The 25,665-nt window shown below is 46.0% G+C and overlaps 1 protein-coding gene across 6 annotated transcripts in view; it reads right to left on the reverse strand.

Moving 5' to 3' along the window:
• Positions 1-25,665, reverse strand: part of LOC144734225 (AT-rich interactive domain-containing protein 1A-like) — a 66,578-nt gene that overhangs the window by 23,017 nt on the left and 17,896 nt on the right. For 2 of the 6 annotated variants that reach the window (XM_078616348.1, XM_078616344.1), the window contains exons 2-11: positions 21,690-21,785; positions 20,306-20,458; positions 17,211-17,744; positions 14,394-14,504; positions 10,303-10,891; positions 8,322-8,405; positions 6,587-7,135; positions 4,847-5,072; positions 3,467-3,588; positions 2,489-2,583 (exon numbers count right to left, since the gene is read on the reverse strand). In XM_078616348.1, the coding sequence (XP_078472474.1) occupies positions 2,489-2,583; positions 3,467-3,588; positions 4,847-5,072; positions 6,587-7,135; positions 8,322-8,405; positions 10,303-10,891; positions 14,394-14,504; positions 17,211-17,744; positions 20,306-20,458; positions 21,690-21,785 (2,559 nt within the window). The remainder of the gene's footprint in view (positions 1-2,488; positions 2,584-3,466; positions 3,589-4,846; positions 5,073-6,586; positions 7,136-8,321; positions 8,406-10,302; positions 10,892-14,393; positions 14,505-17,210; positions 17,745-20,305; positions 20,459-21,689; positions 21,786-25,665) is intronic. The other 4 variants (XM_078616345.1, XM_078616349.1, XM_078616347.1 and 1 more) reach the window with 4 other exon arrangements.

Here is a 25,665-nt window from a genome sequence, read left to right on the forward strand (position 1 = left end):
GAATTGACTACCGAACACAGAAATGCTTGGAGAACAGATGACTGTCGAACAACAAGTGGTGAGTCATGCAAGTCTCATGAGCCACGTGGATAACGCACAGCCCAACTGCTTCTCCCTCGCTCAAGAGCAGAGTGTGGCCTGTGGTCTACGCACAGCTGACTCGACAGCTCACTACTGTAGAGCTCTGGCAAGCACTCATTTCAGGTCATGCTGACCCAGGGGAGATCCGCACTGGAAGCTCATTTTAAGGTCAAGTCAACCTAGCGGATCTCATTAACGAATTGAACATTAATAATATACTACTCCTTGCAATAACTTAACGCGTTAATATATGCAGTTAATGGTTTAAAGGCATTTGTCAGAAATGAATGCCTTAAACTTCAACTCGATGACGCACACTGCAAAGGGCAAAAAGTATGAAATGAAAAGTCACCATCCCAGCGTAAATAAAAAAAATGGAATGATCAAACTAAAACATGACACAATTATTTTTCAAAGTTCAAAGATGTAATATTGAACATACACGAGCCAATAATCTATCTCGAGTTCTAATTCAACGTGAACGTAAATTACGTTTCAGTGGCTGAAAACAACACCCTAATTTTTATTTCACTTGATAAGTTATTTTTATGAGCGCCACGACCCACGGCCTTCCCAACGCGCACGACCATCTCGGCCTGCAGAACGCCGCGCTAAGAGCAAGATCACAAAAGTCGCACGTGGCATTAGCGAGCCAGTTCAAAAGACCCCCCACACAGCGACAAAGACTTGGGCGGAAGGGTCACCAAAGTGGCGAGCCACATTACAGGGGAGAAAGAGGGCACAAGAACAAGAGGAGGTTGGAGAGCAGAGAGTAAAGTCATTACTGGTGGCAGAATGAGGCACAGCCGAAAAAACGTTCAAACCACGCCTCCGGGAAAAAAGCGTTTCATCAGAATTCTCTGCTGTTCATTTGCAAAGTCAAAGGATCATTTTACAAGCCGACATGATGACATCACAAATTGTAAGACTCTTCCTCCACACACACCTGTTGTTTGTCACATAAACGCAGGCAAAGCAGCCCACGTTGCAGATCAATTTTCCAACACCGCCCAAGTGTCAAGTGCAGTTACGACGATGTGGTATCAACTGCTCAAAAAATATTTGGCCAAAAAGCTTCCAAAGTACATTTCAAATGTCCACTGAGTAAAATGGTCAAATCCTCAAAAATGCTGTGAACAAACAGTAAAGACCTCTCCCCCTCTCCACCCTGATTCAATACTAGCCCTAGTCACAGAATTTTGTATATCGGCATTCACACCAGCAATCCCGAAGGGAACCCGGTAAAGGTCTAGAAAAAAAAACCACGTAGGCTGTCACGACCAAAATCATCCCATAATATAGATTTTTGGGTTATATTGCGTAAATATAGATGTGTCGTTAAACCCGCCATCACCCGACATAGCAAATCATTAAGGTTCGTCACGTAAACAGAACATGCCAATTCGTTACGAGTACAACACACCGGTGTGTTAGAGAGATTGTAAATGTTGTGGATTTGCTCTCCTAACCAGTGTGCCGAACTATTATCTAATTGACACATTTTGTTCACGTGACAAACATTACTAATTGGCTGTGTCGGGTGGTGGCGGGTTTAACGACACATTTATATTTACACGATCTAACCCCAAAAAATTTATATTACGAAGAAAAAAAACAGACCATGTAATATGCTGGAGACAGCAACTTGTAAACACTGAAACTACAAATTTAACAGACATGCACTACACTTTATTACACAAATCACTTTTAAGTCTGAATATGCACCTGGTGTCTTAGGCTTTACTTGAATTTGTCAGTAACCCTGGAAATGCTGCAATGTTTAAATCGCAAGAACCCTTGGTTGAAGGTTAACAGCAAGTGTAACTTTTGAAAAACTTTGCCCATATTTGGCTTCTGATGCCGTGCGGTATACAAGCCAAAATCATATCGCTTGCTCAAGGCTTTTGTAACCAGCAGATGGCCAAGTTGAGAGCATGAGCCATTGTTCAACAAGTTATATTCTCATTTGTTCAACCTCCAAATTACCTAAATGTGTCAAAAAATTTGGTAAATAAACCAACACACCATTTAACAAATGGGATCGGATCTACCGGATAAAGAATCATCTTTTCCACAAGTATAAGAAGAGAATTTCGAAATCTGTCGAGCAACTTGGCCGCATGCTGCATATTTAATTATTATAAACCAGGTAAATTGAAGTGCCCTCCAGGGCTCCAAGTGCTAACTATACGTCTACGGCTTATAGGCCAACGTGCATTACCTGGAAGAAATTCATTTTGTTAATACTGTTATCGAAGGGCGTTGTGGTGGTGGTGGTGATGGGGGGGGGGGCTGCAGTTAGAGTCAAAGGGCGGTTCAGAACAAGCATATTTATAATGGGAAAATCCGATGAGCTAGAAAGCTCTTTTTCACAGATGTCCAGTCGGGGGCGGGTTGTGCACCGTACCTTGGACTTGACGTCGCTGGCCGGTTTGTCTCCCTTCCCTTTCGCTGGAAGCTTTGCCTCGGGTGCCAGCCCAGAGGGGGGCGCCGCGTAGCCTCCTGATTGGTCAGAGCAATCGTGGATTTATGTGGCAGTCAGCAGCAGATTGGGGGGGGGGGAAGCAACATCCAGACACAACTTGGTCACCTGGACCCTACATGTGCACTGCTGTTATTATTTTAACACAAGATCCCTTTGGCTACTGCTCTCTATGCCACTGTATGTTACTCATCTTTAGAAATGCATTAAACCTATGAACTGCAATTTGACAAAGCAATGCATTAGAAACAAATGTCATGAAAAGTGAAGGTTATTCGTGCTTGCTTTTACTAACAATGTCAGCTCAGTAATTAAACCGTTGAAAACAAAATAACGAAGTGCGCAATAAAACAATGTCAACAGTGGCAATATGAATCGTAACTCATTCATAAATGAACGCTAATAATCTTAACACAATAAAAAAAAACTATCTAATGAAATATATCACTGTCCATAAACATCTCTAAACCTGACAATAAACAAACACACATCGGTAAACCTCATAGCCTGTGCAAATGGCTAACTTGTGCAAAGCTTACAAAAGCTTCCACCGTCCAACAAATTTTCCCGTCAATTTGTGAATATACATTGAACTTCTTTTGCACCGTACGTAGCCAACCGTGCTAATTGGAGGTGCAGGGGAAAGACAACTAAACACATATAAAGCCGTTCGAAAGAAATGGGTTTTTAATCTAGATAGCTCCCGGTGGATTCCTAATATCGCAAGGAAGAAGTGTTCCAGACGGCCACAGAAATGCATCTGAAAGCGCGCACGATGCGGCACCCGTCTTTGTTCGATGAGTAGCCAAAAATCTGCTCCGGGGAGAGACCGGAGTTTGCGAAGTGGTTAATTGCTCCTTAACGAGATCAGCGAGGTCTTGTGTTTCATTTGCGGCCTCGTACCTGGCAGGCTGTTGGGCATGACAGGGCCGGATGGGCTCATCATGGCCTGCTGCTGGGGATAGCCACCGTGGCCGTAGGGCGGCACCCCGGGACCCATTGCACCGCCCTCGTACACGCCAGCCCTGCGATGCACAACGCATAAAATATACATATATATATAAAACGTACAGATTTTTGTCAATCCGGTGATGAATGAGCGACTCCCCCTCACCGTGACGATCGTGAGGGGGGCGCAGGGAGTGGGAGGGAATCATTTAACCGTAATTCACCACGCTGGTCAGGACAGGTTGAAGGCAGGGAGCACAGGTGTGTAGAGTATAATACAACGATGGAATTGATACACAGCCCACCAGACCACAGAACACAAGTCTTTTTTTTTATAAAATAAACATACCACTCAATGTACTATATAAGTGTTTACCAAACTGCAGTCCTTGCAACCGCCGTGATATGCTTTTCCCAATTACCAGCCAAGGACATGCATGCAATATGCAGTGGAGGCATATCAATTGGAAAGCATGCCCCTCCCCCCTTCCTGGAAGGCTGCACACCATGAATGGGGTGAATATACTGCAGTTTGACAAAACTTTAAACTATATAAAACTATATTCAGGTCCATAAGCCAAAAGACACGAATGCAACATTTTTTAAAAGTATTCCATTGAAGCAGGCAATAAAAACCTGCATGGTGTTGCCTGTAAAAACAAATGCCGCTGGGTTTCCTGGCACTCTTCGCACAAAATCATTTTACAAACACCGTAGAGGCACCCAGAAGCCGTATAGATATTTTATGCTACCACCCTTTGTTCTACCGCACACATGTACAGTAAAAGGATTACTTTTTAATGTCAATGCATTATGTAAAACAAAATTCAGCAGTCACCCCCCACACTATCATTCCCCCTTAATCCAGTTCCTCTACCCATTTCCCACACCTCCGATTAGCGTGGTTGGCTACATACGGTGCAAAAAAGGTTCAACATACGAGCAGCTAAATTCATGCCGAATCCTCAAAATGCCCAAACGAGCAAAGGAGGGGGATGCTCATCTCTATTTTCCACCCTGACTCGGTGGAAGAAATGTATTATTCCCACGGTAGGCATCAGTCTGCTACAGTTGCTTTCATTCATTGTAAGCTCATCTGCACAGGAATTATGCCCTCCGTTGGTGTGGACGATTGAGAACGTCGTGTAAAATACCAACATTTCACGCAATTACATCACGTGAAAAATTTTGGCAATGTTTTAAACACGTAACAAAATCCAGGAGTCACCCCACCCCCCCTCATCCGCTTCGTCAGAGGGGACTAGAGCTGATTCATTCTGACGGCCGATCTCAAGGACCAAGGAAGAGTGAACACGACGGATGTATGGCGGCCACCTGCTGTTGGGCGGCCCGGGTGGCATGCCGTTGAGGCCCATCTGCGCGTCGGGGGTGTTGCTTCCGCCGTAGGGACGGGACAGCGCGCGGCTCACGGGGCCACCGTAGCCTCCCGCTGGTGGAGCCTGACCCATGCCCTCGCCACCAGGGCTCAAACCATCACTGCTCGAGCTCCCGTCCGGGAAACCGCCGTAGCCCGGCGGCATGCAGTTACTCGCGTTGACTGCTGTGGAGCAGAAGCACGGCAGCGACGGGCATGAGCACAGGCGTGTACAGGATCCTCTTGCTATGTGTGATTATTCTGCCTGTGTGCGAAATCGCATCTGGGACTATACACGAATTGCATCGAGAGAGAAAGAAAGTGACGAGAGAATGTGACGAGAGAACGTGATGCAAAAAAGGGATGAGATGAAGTGATGATAAAGTAATGATGCATGGTATCATAATTTAAGGTAAGTTCATTTAAATTGAACACTTTCATATTTATTTACCGTTATCACCATTTTTTGTTATGATAATTTGCATATTTTGAATAGCTTATTCGTATATTTATGCAAGGTAAGGAGCATATCCCTCGCGAATAACGAGGGAACACTGTTCACAAAATACACACACGCAGTACAATGGCTCACAACGGTGTACCCCACACCTTAGTAATGTATTCTCACACGGTACCAAACACGCTTCCCCTCCAGTGCTCAGGCTCCACACAACAGAGCAGGTTTGCACCGTTATCAATTGTCAGGTGTAGCCAATGCGATTTAGTAATGGGGCAGTCTCACAATCCCAAGACAGCAATCGTGATGAGATCCCTGGAATTGAACACGATTCTGAACAGGGGTCGTGGAATTCATGGAATTGTGGAATGGTCGGTATTTTTACTTTAGCAGGCCAAAAGCAAGCCAGCTCGTGGAGATTCCTGGAATCACCGCTAGAATTCCAGTGATTTTAAGAGTACCTTAGACAATATATGAGGAGTCTAAAGGTTATTACTGTGCTGTCGGAGAAAGCCCACTTCTTTCAATGGAGACTCGTGCATCTCCATTCTAATTAATGGGATTATATGACAGCCTAAGTATTGTTAAATGGAATATCATTACTTGTAATGGAAGCATATGAATCGCCATCAAAAAGAATGGGGATTCTGACAAGTTGGAAATGGTTAACATAATCCATTATTCTAATTTCGATTCCTGGGTCTATTAAAATGAGCGAAATTCTATTTGCAATTCCAAGAATCACCACGAGATGGCACACTGACCCTGGTGGCATCCCATTTAAGTGTATGGAGAAATTAATCATAGAAGAATTGTTTTCATTCTTTAGCTATCGTCAATGGTGGAATTGTAGAATTTTTTAACAATTCCTGCAGGAATCACCCAGCACTACTACTTAAAGCCTGAACACTCTCCCCTCCTACTGGGTACCATGGTCATGGCCAACCCAGCAATGTGGGCAAAGCAGATGAATTGTGCGCATCTAATCATGATCCAGATTCCAAACCTAAACCATAACCTAGAAATAATACCAGGTCAATTCAGGAGTGGGGTGCTCCGGTATAATAGTTTTTTCCCCAACAAAACCCCATAATTCCCAAGAGGACTACATTTTATTCATTGACAAATCGAAATGAGGGGGAATAGAGTTTGGCAAGTTAGACTTATTGGTCATTTAAATCAAGACAGAGCTAAAGTACTTTAAAGTGAAAAACGAAGAGACAGCTGCAAAACAGTTTCTTACCTTGAGGCCCAAACTGTCCTGCGTGGCCACTATACGGCCCCGCCTGTTGCCCGTACTGCACCGCATACTGCCCTCCCTGCTGCGACTGGTACGGCCCTCCTCCTCCGCCGCTGCCGCCGCCGCCAACTCCCTGTTGCCCCGCGTACTGCGGTGGGTACTGCGCTCCCTGGGGGGCAGGAGGGGGCTGCTGTCCGCCGGCGAACTGACTGGGTGCCGATGGCGGCCCGTACTGCCCCGTGGGCTGACCTCCCTGCGGCCCGTATTGCTGTCCGTAACCGGGGTACTGCGGCTGTGGCGGTTGCTGCTGCTGTTGCTGCGGAGGCTGCTGTTGCTGCTGCTGTGGTGGCTGCTGCTGTTGCTGTTGGGGATACTGCTGCCCCCCGTAGTACTGGCTCGGCGCCGTGCGGGGGTACGGCCCCCCCTGGTGCTGCGCATGCGGAAAGGGGGCGGCTGGGGCAGCCAGGTAGCCCGAGCCAGCTTGGGACGGTCGTGGGGAAAGCGGAGTCATCCCGGCAGCTCCCTGGGGCGTCCCCGAGCCCTTTGGGTATCCTGCGTGACCGACACAGACACGGAGCACCCCTCCTGCTGAGCCTTGCGATCCCAGGTGCAAGAAGCTCGATACCGCATCTGTTTACCGCTTATGATGAACTGCCTGCAATATTTATGTTTCATTATTAATAATACTGCATTAACTTTTCATTCATTTCTAAATATATATTTTCAAATTCATCACTTGAATTTCCCATTCATAGTTTCTTCACTGTTATCCAGATTCCGTTGTGCGACTGTAAAGCAGCTAAAGATAACATTGCATTTGGAAGCTTTATGAACTCAAATTGGATTTACGTCACATTAGCAAGCACCAATCAAGGTAGTCGCCCATCTTTTAAAGTTGTTAAATTCAGCATCACGAATATCTGCCCAATTTTCGTCTGACCTTTGCAGATGCTGACCCCCCAAAAAATATGACTCATTTGAGACTTCATTGCACTCTTGGAAGGCCAAGCTAGGTTCATTCACCAAATTATGTGTTGTGAAAGATGGTTGCTGGCATGGTCATGCAGTATACCAACAATGACAATATTATTCCCACCCCAATACACAATAGCACACTAATTTTGATATATAATGCATTAGCCTACTTCCTAACAAGTAACATGCACACAATCCTCTCCATTACGGTAATTGCGCAAAATTAAAATTAACAAGATGGATGCGCACTCCTGGTTGGGGGGGCACTGGCTCTTCCATATGATACTTGCAGTCAATACAAGATGGCGGCATATACGTATTATGAACTTAAGAACCTACATTTTTACATTAAGAGTACATGCCACATGCGCATTTTTATTGCAGGGCTGAGAGCAATGGTTAGGCATCGGACAAGACCGAAAAAGAGATTAAGAATCATTCATCATTTTCTGGTTTCTTGTGTGCAGTATTTGAGAATGGGTTATAAAATAAACTCAATGTGCAGCAGAAATATTCAATTGCCATCGGAGTTCATCTCACTTTAACTTTCAAAGGGTTAGGCCTGAATGTGCACAACAATGCGTTCAGCTAAATGCACAGTGCAGCACATGGGGGACATGGGAACTGGCTTAATAATTAGTTAAATTGTGAATCAAAATCGGCCAAATCAGGGGCGGATAAAGGGCTGGGGGAGTACAGAAAAGGGCAGCAGTAGGGAGGAACTTGTCAATCCGACCCAAAGACAGTTCCGAGGAATACAAACCTCGCTCCTGGGGCCGTGGGGACTGGCTGACCGAGCCCGAATCTGACAGGTTACCGGTGGACTGAGGGGTCATCTGATTGCCTGCTTAGCAACGGGCAGTGGCACGGGAGAGGGGGGGGGCACAAGCACATGACGAAAGGAGGGAGGAGCAGCAAAGGTGCAGAAAGCAAGGAGACAGCGAGGTGTTAGTGCATTGGCGCCAAGTCAAGGACGGAACCACAAAGCAGCAAAACGCGTGCTACCATCAACGGTGTTTCGGTGAAGCCAAGACGGCCATTTTTGGGGCATGGCCGTTTCCGGCACCATTGTGTATTCGCATCGGAACGCTCTCGATGCGAATTCCACGCCGTACCCAAATTGATGGCTCGAACAGTAGGTGGGCATTGCGTAATGATTTACGTGGACTGGTTGCTCTCAAGTGCTGCGGACACACATTTCGCAAAATGCCTCTCCCCCAATTTATTTTCGAGCAGATGGTGACGTCAAACTCGGGGATTTACTGCAACAATAACGAGGAAAGCTGTCGCAGTGTACATCACCCAAAATGGCAGCGCTGGCTTTTCGGGAAAAAAAAACAAATGTACTCGGGGGTTACAATTCGAATGCCGACAAGCTGATGGGACGGGGGTGGGGTTTTTAGGGAGAGCTCTCAAATTTGGCATCAGAATAAAAACGTGCAAAACGAATGCATTCAAATGATAGTTCAAAGGAAATTCAACACATCCAATTAACAGCCACGGAAACACCAGAGCGGAAGAGTTGGCTCCAGATTGTGGAGTTTCACGTTTCAAAACGAGCTCTGAAAATCGCACGGTTAGGCCCGAATGTGCACAACAATGCCTTCACACAGAAACCATTTAAATGGCAAATGTACCCACAAGCAAAGCTGTTCAATTAGCAGAAACAATTGTTATGTTTGTAAGTTCTAAATTCGGCACGCTAACTTAATAAAAAGTTAGTTAATTGTTTTGTAGCTTCCGAGAGCTAACATACATTTCAATGTGGGATGTTTATTTATTGCTCCTAGTAGGCATCATGCAATGTTTCTAAAGGATGTAGATGCAATAATATAATCAGTGAAAAACCAGAATGGTTAGTGTTGGCTAATTAGGAACCATAAAATCACAGATGACGATGTCAACATGAGTTTTATCGATGTAAACACGTCGAATAATCCTGTGGATTGTCACTGTGCAGGAAATTAGCCTTTGTTATAAGGTGAGAAAGCTACGAAATGCTCGTTGTTGAAATGCTGCCTTAATTAAGCAGGAATGAGAAAAAGGCAATGTAAGCATAGAATTAGTAACAGCCTTTTTAGAGCGTTAACATGAAAACAATTAGGCTACTTGTGAAAAAATCTACACAGCCATGATTATGATTATTAACAGTGCTATTTAAAGTGACTGTGGATGATGACAGCCAGCACAGCATGTGGCAGTATAATCACTTTACATTAGTTCCTAATTTATTACTGAATAACTATTCTGCCTGGATATCATTATTTATAAATGGGGAATATTTTGTGTTTTCAAAGTAGGGGAAGAGGGTGGGGAGGGGCGGTGTGTAGGTGAAGTTGAGTCAAATAATGTTTGAAACCTGGACAATGCTTACACTGGCAAGAAAACAATATTACATGTTAAAATATTTAACAAAGTGTATTGAGATTGGTGGGGGACATATATAAAATAATGTTGCTTTTGCTATAATTTTTCAATTTTTCAGTGGGGTATCCATAATCAGATCACCCTGTATTTTCAAATGTGTGAAAAACCAGGGTGCCTTGAGAAAAAACACCAATGCTGCTAACAATGCTAGGATAATCAAGATCCACTTGCTTGACCTCCACCTGCGTGCAAACACCATGTATTTTGCCCTGCCAGTGGGGGTAACGCCATACAGACCACCAAGCTCTCCAGCAGCCCCCACCCAGAACTCGGGCGAGTGCATCGCGTATCCATGGGACACAACATCCGTTACGTACCCACGTGCCCTGCGGGTGACAGCGGGCCGCTTCGCGAGCCGGCGGGCGAGCACACAGGCGAGGGGCCGCCCACGGACGGGTGCGGCGAAGGAGAGGCCCCCACGGCGGGCGGCCGAGGCGACTGCGAGGGCACGTGGTGCGGAGACGGGGACATGGACGGCGACGCCGCGGGTCCCGCTGGGCCCATAGCGGCCGCCGCCACCGCCGCGGCCGCCGCGGCCGCCGCGTTCTGCTGCTGCTGGGCGTGCGGGGAGGGCGGCACGGCAACGTGCGGCGAGTGGGAACGCGACGATGCCGCCGTGACGTGCGGCGAGTGCGGCACAGCCGACAGCGGGCGTGGCGACTGGGAGGACGGGCGTGGGCCGGCGTGTGGGTGCGGCGACGATTGGGTGGTGTGCGTGTGTGGCGACTGTGCCGACGCCGCAGCCGCAGATGCCCCTGCGGACACGGGTCCGGCTCCGGTGCCCGCCGAGCCGGGCAAGCGCGGGGAGAATGGAGACGGAGCGGAGCGGCTCGAGCCAGAGTCGCCCTGTGATGCCGCCACGTCGTCTCCGCACATCGTCAGGTCGTCTATCTTCCCGGAGAGGTCCTGCAATTACAGGCACGGAAGAAAATCAGGCACGTGTGCGGCTTCTGCAATGCTTTCCCGCACCTACAATTAGCACGGTTGGCTATGTACGGTACGAAAAAAGTTCAACGTACATACGAACACAACAAGCATATTTTTCCTCTGAAGTATGCAAATCGTGATGTTAACTCCCAACCTGTACAATGGGATGACACATATGACGTGTCATGTTGTTATAAGACTTCGAGCGTAATGATGTCATGGGAAGGGCGCACAGGGGAGCGACACACTAAGATATTATAGGTTAGAATTCAGAATTCAGTCACTCACGAATTAAATACTCCCAAAATATAGTTAATGTATGGTCTCAGTCCATTTCCTTGCTAAATACCATAATCAAGCATATTTTGTTGTTCGCAATATTCAGCTGAATCCAGTTCTTAGAAAAAAACATGGGTTTTTGCCATATAAGGTGTTCCCAAGTTTAAATAAAGAGGTCTGCTTAAGCGACTTGCATATTTCAACTCCTAAGGCCGTCTGTGATACACAAGTGGTATACACCTCGTTCCAAGAATTCCAAGTAAGAAATTAAGTCTCACGAGCCGGATAAAGCAATACTAAGGATGAGAAGAGCCAAGAGCATTTGCTTTCATCTTAAACTCTCAAGATATTTGACCGAGTTAGTTGGAGGGACGTAAGATATATTTTTTAAACCTTTAAAAGAACAATTTTAAAACGTCTCCCTTTATTTAAAACATGGCTGCACCCTCACGAGTGCAACATTTTTCCTGCCAACGCCACCTTGTGCCATTTAGTATCTGGCAAAGCATCAGAACCAGGAAGCTTTTGTTCCTTGAAGTCGACAGTCATAGATTATTTATACAGGAAGAATCGAGACCCTATTCTCCAACGCTGGGTTAAAATGAATGTTCTTTCCACTCGCTGATTCGTGTGTTTTTCCACAATTATTTTAATTTTACACGGTTATTTTGCGCATTTTTTTATAAGCCGACACCATTACGCGTAAAGCAGAAAAGCCATGGCCTTCGAAGGCACTGCATTTTATTCATACGTAGTTGACCGACTTTTAGAGTTCCAAAGTGAGGCAGTGAAAATAAACAACATTATTTTCTTCCTGTCGGCAGAGTACACAAAACATAAGTTGGAGTCGACTTCGGCAGTTTGTCCAATCAAACAGCTGTGAGCCAACAGCAAGAAAGACTGCAGCAATAGTTGCTTTTTCTACTTCAGTTTTTATACTTTACCGTTATGGCTCAGGCCATTTTTGGCTTCTTCCTCAAGGGAACCACAATAATATGCTTATTTGGGTACCGACTGGTCAAGTTTTTGACACTGCCACAAGCATTAGTATGATATTCGTTGAGTATGCAAGTGTTGTGGGTACAACAAATGCTTAGAGTAGACTTACTTACTTACGAACATGTACTTGCACACATATTGCAATAATATCCTCGTGAGGATGAATTTGATGTAACTAATGATAATTTACAGTGGTCTCTACGTCAATCCACTGCCAGTTGTAAGCCTCCCCATATCGTGTCAGTTATGAGAGCTGTTTAACCATACCTAGTGTGGGTTTGATAAAGGGTTGGAAGTGTGAATTTTTAGCCATGGCCATGAATCAAACTCAGGTTTGCCAAATTCACAGCAGTGTGCAAATCACTTTGCCACCGATCCCCACCAACATATTCAACAGCCGCTTTCAAGTGTTAAAAAATGCACCAAGCTAGAATGTAATTTTTTTTTATCATATTCCCGTTTTTTGGATCAGCCTTTTCACGGGACAACTACCGACGCCGACTTCTCATCTTAATGACCCTGACGAGATAATGATGGGCTGAGTCGACCCCAAGCTGGGAAGAAAACTTATCGTCTCACGATTAGGAACACTGTAAACTGAAGAGCTTATCTTACCTAAACCGATTCCTCTTTAAAACGCAATCGTTGTGAAATAATAAAAAGACCTTGCCTCTGAATAATCAAAGGGCTCCGATATAAAAGCAGGCTGCAAGTGGGCTTTCAAACCGACGCCACACCTTTCTTCCATGGCACAAAGCTCACACGAGTGGAACTGGGATCCCAGCCAAAACGAGGCATTAGGCCAATCACTGTCACATGACGGCCGCATTAAAGGTAGGAGTTCTCTGCGACGTCTTCTGAACTTTGCGTCGGCGTTATTTTAACAACTTTGGGAGCTGAAAGCACCACGTCTAATAGCACTTTAGTCTTGTCCAAATGCATCATTTTAAGACTTAAAAAACGGTTCTTTTTTTTCTCAGCCATATTTTAAGTCCGATTCTTGTCACGAAGGCCAACACGTTACCAGCTGCTGCAGTCATGCGGTCAGGCCGATTTCGGCTGCCGCCCGGTTTGAAGAGCCATGATATTTAGCTTGAGCAAAGGCGGCAGGGAAACGAGCCCGCCGAGGACTGTTCACACACCAAGCCTAACTTTTGTTCACTCAATTTTTGCTCTTCTGGACAGTACGAGCTCCTGCAACTATGCGGGTGTCCACTCTTGTCTCAACAGGGCCCCCCCTCGCTCCCACCATTATTGCGCTCGCCGCCACTGGCGCAATCAAGCAGTAGGGGAATTCTCCTGCATGTCACGGGGCCGCCTGTCTGTCTGCCGCATGATAGACACACGGGGGGGCAGGGGGGGCCTCGCCACGGCCCAAACGGCAAAAAAAAACAGAAATGATTTTTTTTTTAAAAAGGACATCCATCACTTTTGCTTTTCTCACAAGGACCCAATGATTATCGCCACAGGACACGCACGGGTGAACATCGGCTGACAAGGGCTTTTCCCAGTGGCAACCGGAGAGATACCATTTTTTGGCAATTTCAGGACTTGCTTCAATTTCGTGCGTGTGGTTTTACAGGTCGTGAACGAGTGCGCGTGTCTGCAGGTATACGTGAAAATAAAAGATTTACATTTGATTGCAGCTGAGGCCACCAACACTTTCTTGAACTGGCTACATTGTAATTGTCGAAATGCGAAGACCACAGTTCATCTTTAAAGATTTTCAAGGCAAGTGTCGTTGTTCCCAGTTAAATGTGGTGTGGCTCGAAACACACACTTAGCCACCTCTGTCTCACCAGTGGCCAATCGACTATTTCAACGAGGACAGACCCAAGGTTGGTTCCAACACCACAGGGAATTAAATCCTATTCAGTGCAATAATACAGCACGATCCATTTGTAGAATCCCCGCTCTTACGTTCTTACGTTCTTCTCAAACACGTAAGCAAAACACACCGGCTATATTCAACTAAGTATATGGAAAATTATTTTAAAAGATGTACTAAGCGCATCGAGATTGGTGGAAAACGGATCGAGGCTGTGAGGCTTAATAATTTTGTTTTCTCCATCGCGTATTCCCATTATTATTTTAGCGAGGAATCTATGCATGGATCACCCTGTAACATCTGGGTGGCTGGGGACTGTGACTGCAGCAGTCTCGTTAACTGTCATGCCCCCTGCTTCCCACCACACACCCGTACCGGCAGGCTGGGCGGCCGGCTGTGCTGGGCAGGGTCGTCAGGGCCCGGCTTTCCGGGGCCTGCGTTTCCAGCCGCCACGGCACGTGCGTAATTGTCTGGCACGCCGGTCTCCTGCGGCACAATCAGGCACGCACATACAGGCCGGTTACACACCACGGAATAACACCCACACAGAGCTCCGAATTTGTGGTGGCCGGGCAGCTAAGAAGGTCAAAGGACTCAAACTAGGTGTGGCAAAAATCCTGGGGTTTAAAATCCAGGCAGCCACCTTTGCTTAAAACCGGGTTCTGAAGTGAGCAAAGCTGTTGGCCTCAGCCTGGTTACCAACGGTTGCACAAAAAAACCCATCAGATTTAATTTGTTTCTTCTGCGCTAAATTCCAGTTCTATGAGAATTAGAAACAATGGTTTTAATCGTCTAGCGCCAAACACAGGGGAGGGCAACGCACTGCCCCCACCCCAACCCCCCACCCCAAAAAGAGAAATCTAAGCGGAACACGCCGCGCGCACGCCAAATTACGTTGCGCGCAGCAGGTGGAAACGGCGTGCACATGTGCGCGAGCAATTCTAAAACCACACGTGTACAGGGGTGTATTTGTTATATGGAATTCAGTGAACCCGTTGGGGGCTCTTGAACGTCACGCTCATCCACGCGAATTGCTTAAAGCTCTCACGCGCGCTCTAATTTTTGACATTTAACAAAAAAATTAACTCTGCAAGCCCATAAGAAGCAGCCTCTGCTTCATGGCCATGGTCAAAGGAGTCAAATTAAACTGTACAGTAGTCATTTGTTTTTATATTGGAAATATTTCATTGCAAATATTTAGATAGTCATTATCCCCCATGACCAGAAAGGCGCTCCCCCAAATAGTTTGATTGAGAGGGTTTTACTATAAAAATAACAATTAAAGATTGAAAGCCACCCAAACTTGACTTTGAGCACGACAAATAAGAATTGGGTTTAAGGCTGAATGAATCACACCTTAAGTCAAACCGAGGTTTCCCAGCAATGCAGACCTTGGTGTCCGCTGAGCCACATAGGCCACCCCCCAACAGCTATAATTAAGTGTGAAATTAAACAAAATATGAGGCAATGCTGCGCTGACAGTAGTGCACAAGCACAAATAACAAAAAAACAATATTCGTCAATAACACTGCCTTAAAAGGAAATGTATACAACAGGCAACGTTTCAGGCAATGGCTCTCCTTCACAGCCCATAATAAAAGTGTTTTCAGAGGAATTCCTCGAAAGAAAACCTAATGGGCGTTGCAGCTCGTCAGTTTTGGAGGACGTCCACATGTAAGCGTGTAGAGAAAACTAGTGGTGTAGTACAAAGATAATGTACCCTTGGGGATGGGTTTGTAATAATATCATCTGCAAATGTACAAGCAAACGATGCACGTGTGCGAGCCCGCTTGTGTCCCAGCCACATCCACAGCAGCAGTGCCAAACAATTTTTTGTGAATGGCATTTTTTCACGGTTAATAATGACCAGAACCAAGACAACGCAACGTGTAAACGCTTGCCAACAAGGTTCAGAGAGAAGTCTTAAAAGTATCATACACAAACACACGGCCGTCAATATAATCCCCGCCCCCTTCTTTACACGAAGGAAGTGAAGTGTGGTGTGTGCGTGTGCGTACACAAAATACATTAAGCACAACTGTTTCATTCAGAAGTACTCACTGGGTTATTATTTCGTAGTGGAGAATAAACTTGCTAATGCGAGTCAGAATGGTCCCGTTTGTTTATTTTCAGTAACTTACCATTTTAAAAGTTGGAATTATTCCTTTTGCATAGGTGATTGGTTCACTACGATTCATGTAATGTTACAGTATTTTTTTTTGTTGCCGAGGAGTATCTTTAATAGGGATGTTGCCACTTGCTTATTATTACGGCTATTAAGATTTGTCAGAAGCAACATGGCCACAAATGATAGCTCAATGAAGTGGCTTATCACGTGGACTTGCATCATGGCCAAATACTCTAAATGCATGTTTCTAAAATGTGGAGGGAAAAAACCAGAGGACCTGGAGAAAAATCCACGCGACCACGGGGAGAACAAACTCCACATATACAGCAGGCATCAGGGTCCGGATCGAACCCACCATCTCCGACAAACCAGGTGAAGTAGTGAACATCTCGCCACCGCGGCACGGAAAGCAATGAATCACAAATTATAATGTTGTTTGAGAGGATGCTATTTTGGAAGGACGTATTTTTTTATCCACGCAATTTTTTACAAGATGTAAATTTGACAGCCAGTTACAAAATCTGTGTACAGAGGTTAATTTATCTGCCAGATGCTTTATTTTTCACAGTCACCCAGCCACACATCTCTAACTTGGGCTGCCAATAATCATAAATAAGTACTTCTTCACAACTTAAAATACACAAGTTGAGGTTTCAGGTGATGGCATTGCCTTCAGAGCAGACAAAGACAGGTAAAGAGGATCATGACTTAGAGTTGAACAGAAAATGACAATGTCATGATTCTGAAAGGACTGAGAAATATAGAAAAATGTAATCACAATCCAAAATATGAAGTTCCCTTTACACATTAACGGAATAATTTATAACAGAATCGAGCGAATACATTGAAAACATTACATTTAAGTTAACTTAAAAGCATATAGCATATATTACCCTATATTATTATGCAACCTCCCAAGGTAGAAAGTCTTTCTAAAAACGCCAAAGGACAGTGAAGCAGAACAAAAGTGCGCAGAGCCATTCAGACAAAAACGACCACAACGGAGGAAAGGAGCCGATACGCGTACACCGAGCAAGAAGGGGCCAGCGCGGGCACACACTCACCGGCTGCAGCTGATATCTCTGTGGGAAGCCCACCGACGGCTGCTGGTTGTAGTGCCCCGGCGGCTGCTGGCTGTAGGCACCGGGGGCGTTGTAGCCTTGTGGGCCGTACTGCACCGAGCCCTGCTGCCCGTACGCCGCCGCCGCCGCCGCCGGATGCTGCGCATTGTAGTGCCCCTGGGGTTGTTGGCCATAGTGTCCTGGCGGCTGCTGCGCGTGCTGGTTGTACGGCGCCGGCGGCTGCTGGTTGTACTGCCCTTGGTGCTGCTGCTGCTGCTGCGTGTTGTAGTGCCCCGTCTGCTGCTGCTGTTGCTGTTGCTGCGTGGCGTACTGCCCAGGAGGCTGCTGACTGTAGTGGGCTGGAGGCATGTGGGGCTGCTGGTTGTATTGGGTGGGTGTCTGCTGGCTGTAGTGGCTCTGCGGGTATGGCTGGTGCTGCTGCTGATTGTAGTGGCTTGGTGGCTGGTTGTAGTAGCCCTGCTGCCGGTGCTGTGGGTTGCCTCCCATGCCCTGCTGGTTGTACTGGGACACCATCTCCTGCAGGGGAAGACACAAAGGGATGTCCACATGTAATTGACCAGCCACCGTTAGAACGACACAAGCCACACCAACTATAACATCATTGGCATCGTCTCAGTGATATTACGATGTATTAATTCAGACTAAAATCGATTCCTAATCAATCATTCAATTCATTAATTGAATGTATTTAGCTCATGTCCGCCCCCCCCCCGCAGCTTCTGGAATTGCCACAAAAAACAAAAAAATGTTGCTAAAATTCTAAAATTGAATCGCAATTCTAAATCGTGACGATTCAACTAATCGATGGGGATGTGAATGATTATCAACATTTCATCTCCATCGGTGTTCACTGCTTTAATATCATCATTTGTTCATTTATGAACACCGAATAGCCGCTGGAAGCGAGTAGTAGATTAAAGAAGCGGTGACTAAAAAAGACCACGAAGATGACAGTCTACAAAAAAATATTTTGTCATGCGTTCATTAGACTTTAAATAAATAATGATTGCAACAGCTGTGTTTGAGGTAAAATAACACTCAATGTAAACGAGGACAAGTCAGAATTCCTGTCAAAATCTAGACACCCCCTCATCCGCAGTGGTGAGCAGCGAATCGCATGGCAAGAGAGGCTCCCCCACCTCAAAATCACCTTTTAAATTTCAACCATTATCTCGTAAAATCGAATTAGCTGTGACATGGCATCATTTCCCAGACGATGGTCAAGGCGGCCCAAAAATACGAGCAGGGGCGAGATACTCCAGGAAGAGAAAACATAGCGCCACAGCAACAAAGCATGATAAATAAATGCTAATGTGGTCGAGATGTCGGGAATGTGTAAATGAAGCCAGCATTGCTCCGAGGAAAGGGATATCCAATTAGGCACAGGTCAATTGCAAAATAGGCAACTTTTTTCAGGACATTAACAACAATCTTCACATTTTGTCGGAGACACGCGGACACAATCATCACCTATTATTATGTAGACTCTGTAGTTAAGTTCTTCCTCCCCCCCCTCATTTTCACACATTAATAACATTACACCGGTGACCTGGCATTATATAATACAATGCTCCAAAGCAAAGAGCAATCTGAAAGTTTGCGATGGCGGATACACTGAATGTTTTCAGTGCACGTCTACCGGATATTGTCTCAAGAGTGGCTTTATTCAGACGACTTGCTTCTGTCTCGGGGAGAAGCCCTTTGGACCTTACAAGTGTTCAGGAAGGAACGATTTTGACAATTTCTCTAATAGTGGGTAATTCTTCACACAATGGTCTACTTGAGTGTCAGGTCATGCAGGTCCACACAAAATTAGCGGAGGGGTTTATCTCTCTAACAACGGTGCTCCACGAGCAACGGGTTTAGCCAAATGTTCACGATGTACGTTAACTGGTGAATCTTGAACCCCAAGGTGAGCGAGCACAAGCCGATCACTTCGAACGCCTTCTTGCCACGAAAAAACGAACACAGTTAATTTAATGGTCCCCCCCCCACTTCCCCCCGAAGAATTCTGGTAAAAAAATCAAGACATTTTTTTTATAAAGCAGTACTCCCTAATTGGTCACGCAAAACAGTTAAGCCCGAAATTACGTGCAGTCAATGCACACCAACATACGTGGACAAACATAAATATGCAAGAAACGGATTAAGTATGTAAAAGGATACCACTTAAGAGCTCTGCCATTCCTTTGCGCGTGCCTTTTTTTGCTTTAAAAAAAATGCGGCAATGCCACTGATAATCGGATGCGATTGGCCGACTATTTTCGCGGAAAAAAAAATCCCGGTGAGCCAGGACTCACGGGAAATACTCGAGCAGCCACACAATCGTTCACAAAAAGGTTACACCGCACGGTGGCCCATTTCAGCGTCTTCCCAAAAAGCATTTGCAAAAAAGAGCCAATTCCACAAAAATGTCAAAACATTTAAAGCCAAGCCACCCACCGAAAAGTACTCGATTTACGTGACCTCAAAGGGCCCCATGAAATGAAAAAGCCTGCTCATACAAGAGACAAGACGTAAATAAATAAAAAACAAACGTGATACAATGCTTATTTTGACTTTTCCGTATGGAAGCGATCCTCAAGCCTGTGCAAGCAATTTCATCTGAATGCATGGGAGGCAATTGCCCCTCATTTTCCAACCATTTCTTTCATAGCCTTTGCCTGCCCGTGCGCCAGGCCTTGCACTCAGAAGTCTGCTGGAAATCAGCGGCATTCCGTAACAACACGCAGAGGTATTGGCTAGACCTCCACCAATGTGGCCAAATCGCTCTGAATGAGCCCAATATCGTCAAGATCTCGGAAGCTAAAGATGATTGATCCTGGTTAGCATTCGGATGGGAGACTGTCTCTGGAAATACTAAATGTTGTAGTCTTGGACATGTGAGGTGGTTAAGAGATGGCAGGACAGAACTGTACTCAGAAACTGTGGTTTTACTAACATTCATTCAAATAACTATCCAAGCCTCCAAACCAATGCAGGCCACTGCTCAAAAGAAAGACTCTGCAAGGATTTTCCTGGGTAAGTAAAGAGCATTATTGCATTCAAAACTCTACCATTCCCTACTGCTCCCTTACCTGCTGGTGAGGGTAGCTCATGGGGTTGCCAGGCCCAGGCGGCCGAGATGGCATGCCCTGGGTCGTCGAGCCGTAGCGGTGTGGACCCCCACCCGGAGGCCCGTACTGGCCCTGCCCCGTGTAGCCAGGGCTTGGGCCACCGTACGCCTGACCCTACACACGCGCGCGCGCGCCACACGCAGCTTTACCACCAGCCCCCACTCAATGTCCTGCCAATTTTATCCAACCTCGGGGTGGGCTCTGTAACTCGGGGGGTTTGGCAAGTGCTTGAAAAATATGTTTGTTTTTCACAGTTGACGGAGCGAACCCCAAGGCTACCTGGAAAGATAAGAATTTTATACGCAAGAAATGTGTTTGAATTGCCCATGATGTGTAATCAAATCGTCACAAGTCAAAAGTAGTTCTTGCTTTAATCAGCCAGTCAGTTCATTCCAAGCAAGGCCCAACAAATGGCAAGTAGTGTGCAACACCTGGTTACAGGCCTGAGCCAATGGGGAAACTACCACATTCCTGCTGTGGTGACAAGTCGAACCATAAAACAACTACTGTGGAATTACCAAAAATAAAAAATATGTTTTTCTACAATCAAGTAGCCAACCATCAAAAAGCGGTGGAGCAGTGGCGCTCAGGATAGCGCACTGCTCTATGAATTCAGCGAACCAGTTTGATTCCGACTTAAACCTTTCGTGACTGCACGAATTCATATTCTTGGTTCTTTCTGTAAATTCACGTAGATAGAAAAGAAAAATTTTATTAAAAATAAAACCAAAAAACCACGACGTTTCAATCGCAACAAAAGTGGTCTTCATCAGACGGAGAGATGACCGCTTGTGTTGCGATTGAAACGTCGTGGTTTTTTGCTTTAATTTCAAATAAAATTTTATTTTTATTTTCCATCTACGTGACTTTACCGAAAGAACCAAGAATACAGTTTGATTCCCTTGCCACGGCTAACCTTGGTAGCGAGTAATATCTGAAGCGCTCCTGGGCACCACCCCCCCCTTCTTCAATCTACATTGACCAGCATGGTGAAGTATGGTCAAATTCCGATGACCACAAGGCATGGGGAGACCTTCATCCAGCAGTGGACTGATAAAAGGCTGTACATTGTGGTGTGAAAGTTTGAGTCAACACCAACCAGAATTTTCACTTCCTCTTTAACCACAGCACTACCCAAATTAATTAATTTACTTATAATAATGCTGCAAGCTAAATCCAGCATCTACTGAAGTCCACACACGATTTCAGTCAAAGTATAAATCTCATGAGAGCAACTTCCCTCTATCAAAAATCAAGCAGCGTTCCCAACACGCCATGATCATTATCAAGAGGAACACTGCGTTCATGTGAATAAACCTGTGTGCGTTAAGCAATTCCGGCGTACCTGAGCGTGGTCAGGGAAGGTGCCGGGCGGCTGCTGCCCATTTCCACCTGGGTATGGAGGAGCTCTTTTGGCAACCATGGAGTCCATCACTCCCATCTGCGCACACACATGGAGACAGCACAGAAAACACACGCTGTAACAATGGCCACTCCCGCCAGCTTGGGACGACATCTTCACATGTGCAGCCAACAGAACCTGCAACAGAGAAGCGTCATACAAAAATATTTAACTTGCGCGTGATTATTAAAGCGCACGATATCGGTACACCTGTGGTGAGATGTCTGTTGAACAGCCTTCAAGGGCACAACTGGGATGCATCTCATTTATGTTTTCGTTTCTGCATGCGTGCACACATTCTTTTTTGTCTCCCCAGCAGGGTCCAAAACGGTCTTGCGGAAGCACGAATGCTTACAACGTGAAATCACAATTTTAACCGTAGTGATGCGATGGGCTTCATTAAACAGCGCCTGACAGCACCACTATCCTGCAATGAGGCTGACATCTCTGGCAGCACTACTGGGGTGGGCAAAGTGAGGCGCGTTTAACAAGCGCTTGCAGACTACCCCTTTGTGCGGATGAGAAGATGCTGTGCCAAGTGCCCAACAACATCACTCCACAATAAGCCACCCAAGATTAATGAATGAGAATTTACTTAAAATCTTCTAGAAGGCACTCATCTTAAACAGTAACATGGTGTGGTGTTTATGTTCAGAGCCTCAAGGGGCATCTTGCCTGGGTCAATGGTGTTGAAGGCCAGTGGTTTGCACGACTGTCACTTAACATTCACGTTTAATAAAAACACATCATGGTAGGGGCACAGAGAGACCGTTGCACACACAAGTACTTTACATGACCACCTATTACGAGGACAGCAAAGATGTAGTGCTAACATCTTGCCTTTGTCTCCCCAAGCACTAAGGTTGACATACACCCATTCTAGTTTGAGGTGACCTACAATAGGACCATCATTTCTGCTCTACAGATTTAAAATGTTGTTTAGCCTCTTGTGCTACGTAGGGGCTCTGCACATCAACATCGGTCAGCAGAATTGTTCAAAACAAACCAACTGTCGACCAGTTTCAACTTTGTGGTCCCATCCGAGGTCTGGCTGTGTAAAGATTGCCGGGTTAGGCAGATGTCATCAAGCGTAGTAACATTGTAAAAATGTATTATTTCGTTGTTGCACATTCTGGGTATAAACCTGCATTGTTTTCCAATAAAAAAAATAATCTTCGTCTGTCGGCATACTGGCCTTCAAGAAATGCTAACCAGCAGCTTTTATTTAGACAGGAAAACTATAAATTGGTTTCAATCCGTTGGGTTTCATCAGCAGCGAGCTTTGTTAAATATTGCTGGTTTGTAATGTCATTGTATGAGGCTCAGATCAAATTCTGATATTAATTGCCGATGGTTTTCTGCATCACCATTATGAACCAAACCCTAAGTAACAGGATAAGCAGTGCAGTAACTTCAAATACTGCTCCCAAGCACTCACAGTCCATGGTCAATCAACTGCTGGGTGAAGGCCTCACAACTTTAGTCAGCACACGGTTCCTCAATAACCAAAAGCCATCTCACTCCTGAAGCAGAGTTGATCTCATCACTGCATTTCCAAATGGTCATCTGCTCCTTTGGCAACCATTCCATATTCTCCTTCGACCGTCTCTTTCAACGGCAATCATCTCTTGATGGCCGATGGAAGAGACAGAGACGTCTTGCCTAAGCCCTGTTACTTTTATACAGCACCAATTATGTCTAATTTTCATTTGGTTAATGTGTTCCTCTGTATTTATCTCAATGTCATTTGCAAGCATGCTTTTCTCCATGTTTCTGTGCACTATTCAGATTTCCTTCCGTTTTCTTTTGCAGTAGAATTGCAAACTATTAAAGAAATTTAACGTTCAAAAAGGATTCCACGCACAATGTATGCTACATTTGTTGTGATGCCCAGTGTGTTGCCACTTGTGTTCAATAAGCAACAATCATTGCAAAAACACAACCACACATTAACCGGGCTCCAGAATCATCCCTTCGCTCACACCAAAATTATCCACTTCAAATTATGCACATTTTCCCCACACAATATTGGTCAATAGGTGGAGCAACTTTCTGTTTGCATCAGCGTCTTGTTATGCCCTTCTCTCTTGTAGCTCTTCGTCTGTTTGTCCACCTCTGTGTGGCCATTACTCAATATCTCCCAAGTCTCTTTATGCTTCTCTCCCCATCTCAGGTGGGCCCCAAAGCAACTCCCCCGCCTGGGTCATTGTGCATCCACGTGTGTCCATCACTCAACATTTGCACACTAATGCATTTGTGTCCGCATCTCGTGGTTCCTTTTCACGTCTCTTGCTCAATGGCCAATGCATGTGTGCGTCGAAAAATCTTAGGCCAGCGAAGCCAGAGTCAAGTGGAATCGCGTGATCAACAACAAAATTAACCCCCACCCCCCCGAATGCTCGATTAAGGAACCACACAATAAAAACGGCCGCGCGAGTTTGAGCGGTAGTTTTTGCCGAGAATTTACGAGTGCCTCAATGTGTATAGTAACCACGGCAATGGATATTGGATTTCAAAATGCTTGTCTGTAATTCATCTGACTTGCCCTCCCCTCCTTCCAGCTTGTGCTCTCTCTCCCCCCTCCTTCCTGCTCGATCACCATCTCTCAGAGGCCGATTGCTCCAGCCTCTCTCTCCCTCCTTCCCCCCTTTGGCTCCCCTCCCACCTCTCCATCCGTCTAACCCCGTGCCAAGAATGCAGCACCTCTGGAGCCATCCACTACTCCAGCAAAATAATAAGCCGGCGGCCGCCGCGTGGCTAATCTGCATAACTCCAAGGTCGAGTGTTCTGCCGCCCTTCCCCCAACCCCACTGCCTGAAACTTGACAGCCCCGGGGACTCTCAGACACCGCTGGACATTGCACCGAGCTTGAAACACAATAGCCCATCGGCGTGGCGGCTTAACCCTTTCATTTTCATTGTTCTGCCGCGTGCGCTTGAAAAGACTGTTTGGACACGGATGAGAAATTCCTCAAGTCTGGCCAATGAGGGGGTGGGGGAGGTAAGGATGCTGCGAGTATGGTGGAGGGAGGGGGCAGTGATTTGGTATAAGGAAGAAGACAGAAAACAAGTTTGGCTGCATATTTACGAAGGGTGAACGTCTGTGCAAAAAAACCGGGCGCTCAATTAAACAAGGCATGTCACAAGCCACTCGCGACACGCACCAACGCACACCAGCAACACTACCCAACGTTTCAAACCTATCCACGCGCGCACACACACTGCTTCCGACAAGACGTACAGCGCCGTGATTATCTCAATTACTACAGTCTAATTCCTGAATATAAATGAAATAATATTTCAAATATTGACCCACACGGAGGTCTGTCTGCCTCTAAGAGATGTTCAACCCCAATAGCCAAGCTTTGACGATATCAACAACCAGCAAGCAAGAATTAAATCACCTACAGTAATATCAATACAACCAATGTCGATGCTGTGACATTACCGAGCTGGACAACAAAAATAATTTACGGCAATTGTTAAGTACTTTAGAACAGCCAGCCGTAGGGGGGGTGGGGGAAGAACAAGTTCAGAGCTCGCGGTTGTGTGACGACGCTTGCCCCCCCTGGCCGGAACACAGAGCAAAGAATGTGAAAATGGCAGCGTGTGTGGTGTCAGCAGTCACACAAGCGCGCACACCACAAAACGAAGACAAAGATCCCCCGTATAACCTTAACAGATTGTTGGGGCAAGTGCTATTAGCGAGTAGCACCGATGAAGACCGGCACGGCACACGAGGGGGGTGGGATGGCCAGCACCACGCCCGTCCGCCTTTGTCTCCCCAATGGCGATGTTTACAGCACCGCACTCGGCACCAGGACCAGCTCGGATAATCACCACTGGTGTTGGCCGTGAGCGGGAATCAAACTCGGGTCGCCCAGGGTTTGTAGCGCAGCGCGCGCTAACCACCACACCAC

Source organism: Lampetra planeri, chromosome 50, assembly GCF_965212315.1.
Source record: "Lampetra planeri chromosome 50, kcLamPlan1.2.h2, whole genome shotgun sequence".
NCBI classification, from domain to species: domain Eukaryota; kingdom Metazoa; phylum Chordata; class Hyperoartia; order Petromyzontiformes; family Petromyzontidae; genus Lampetra; species Lampetra planeri.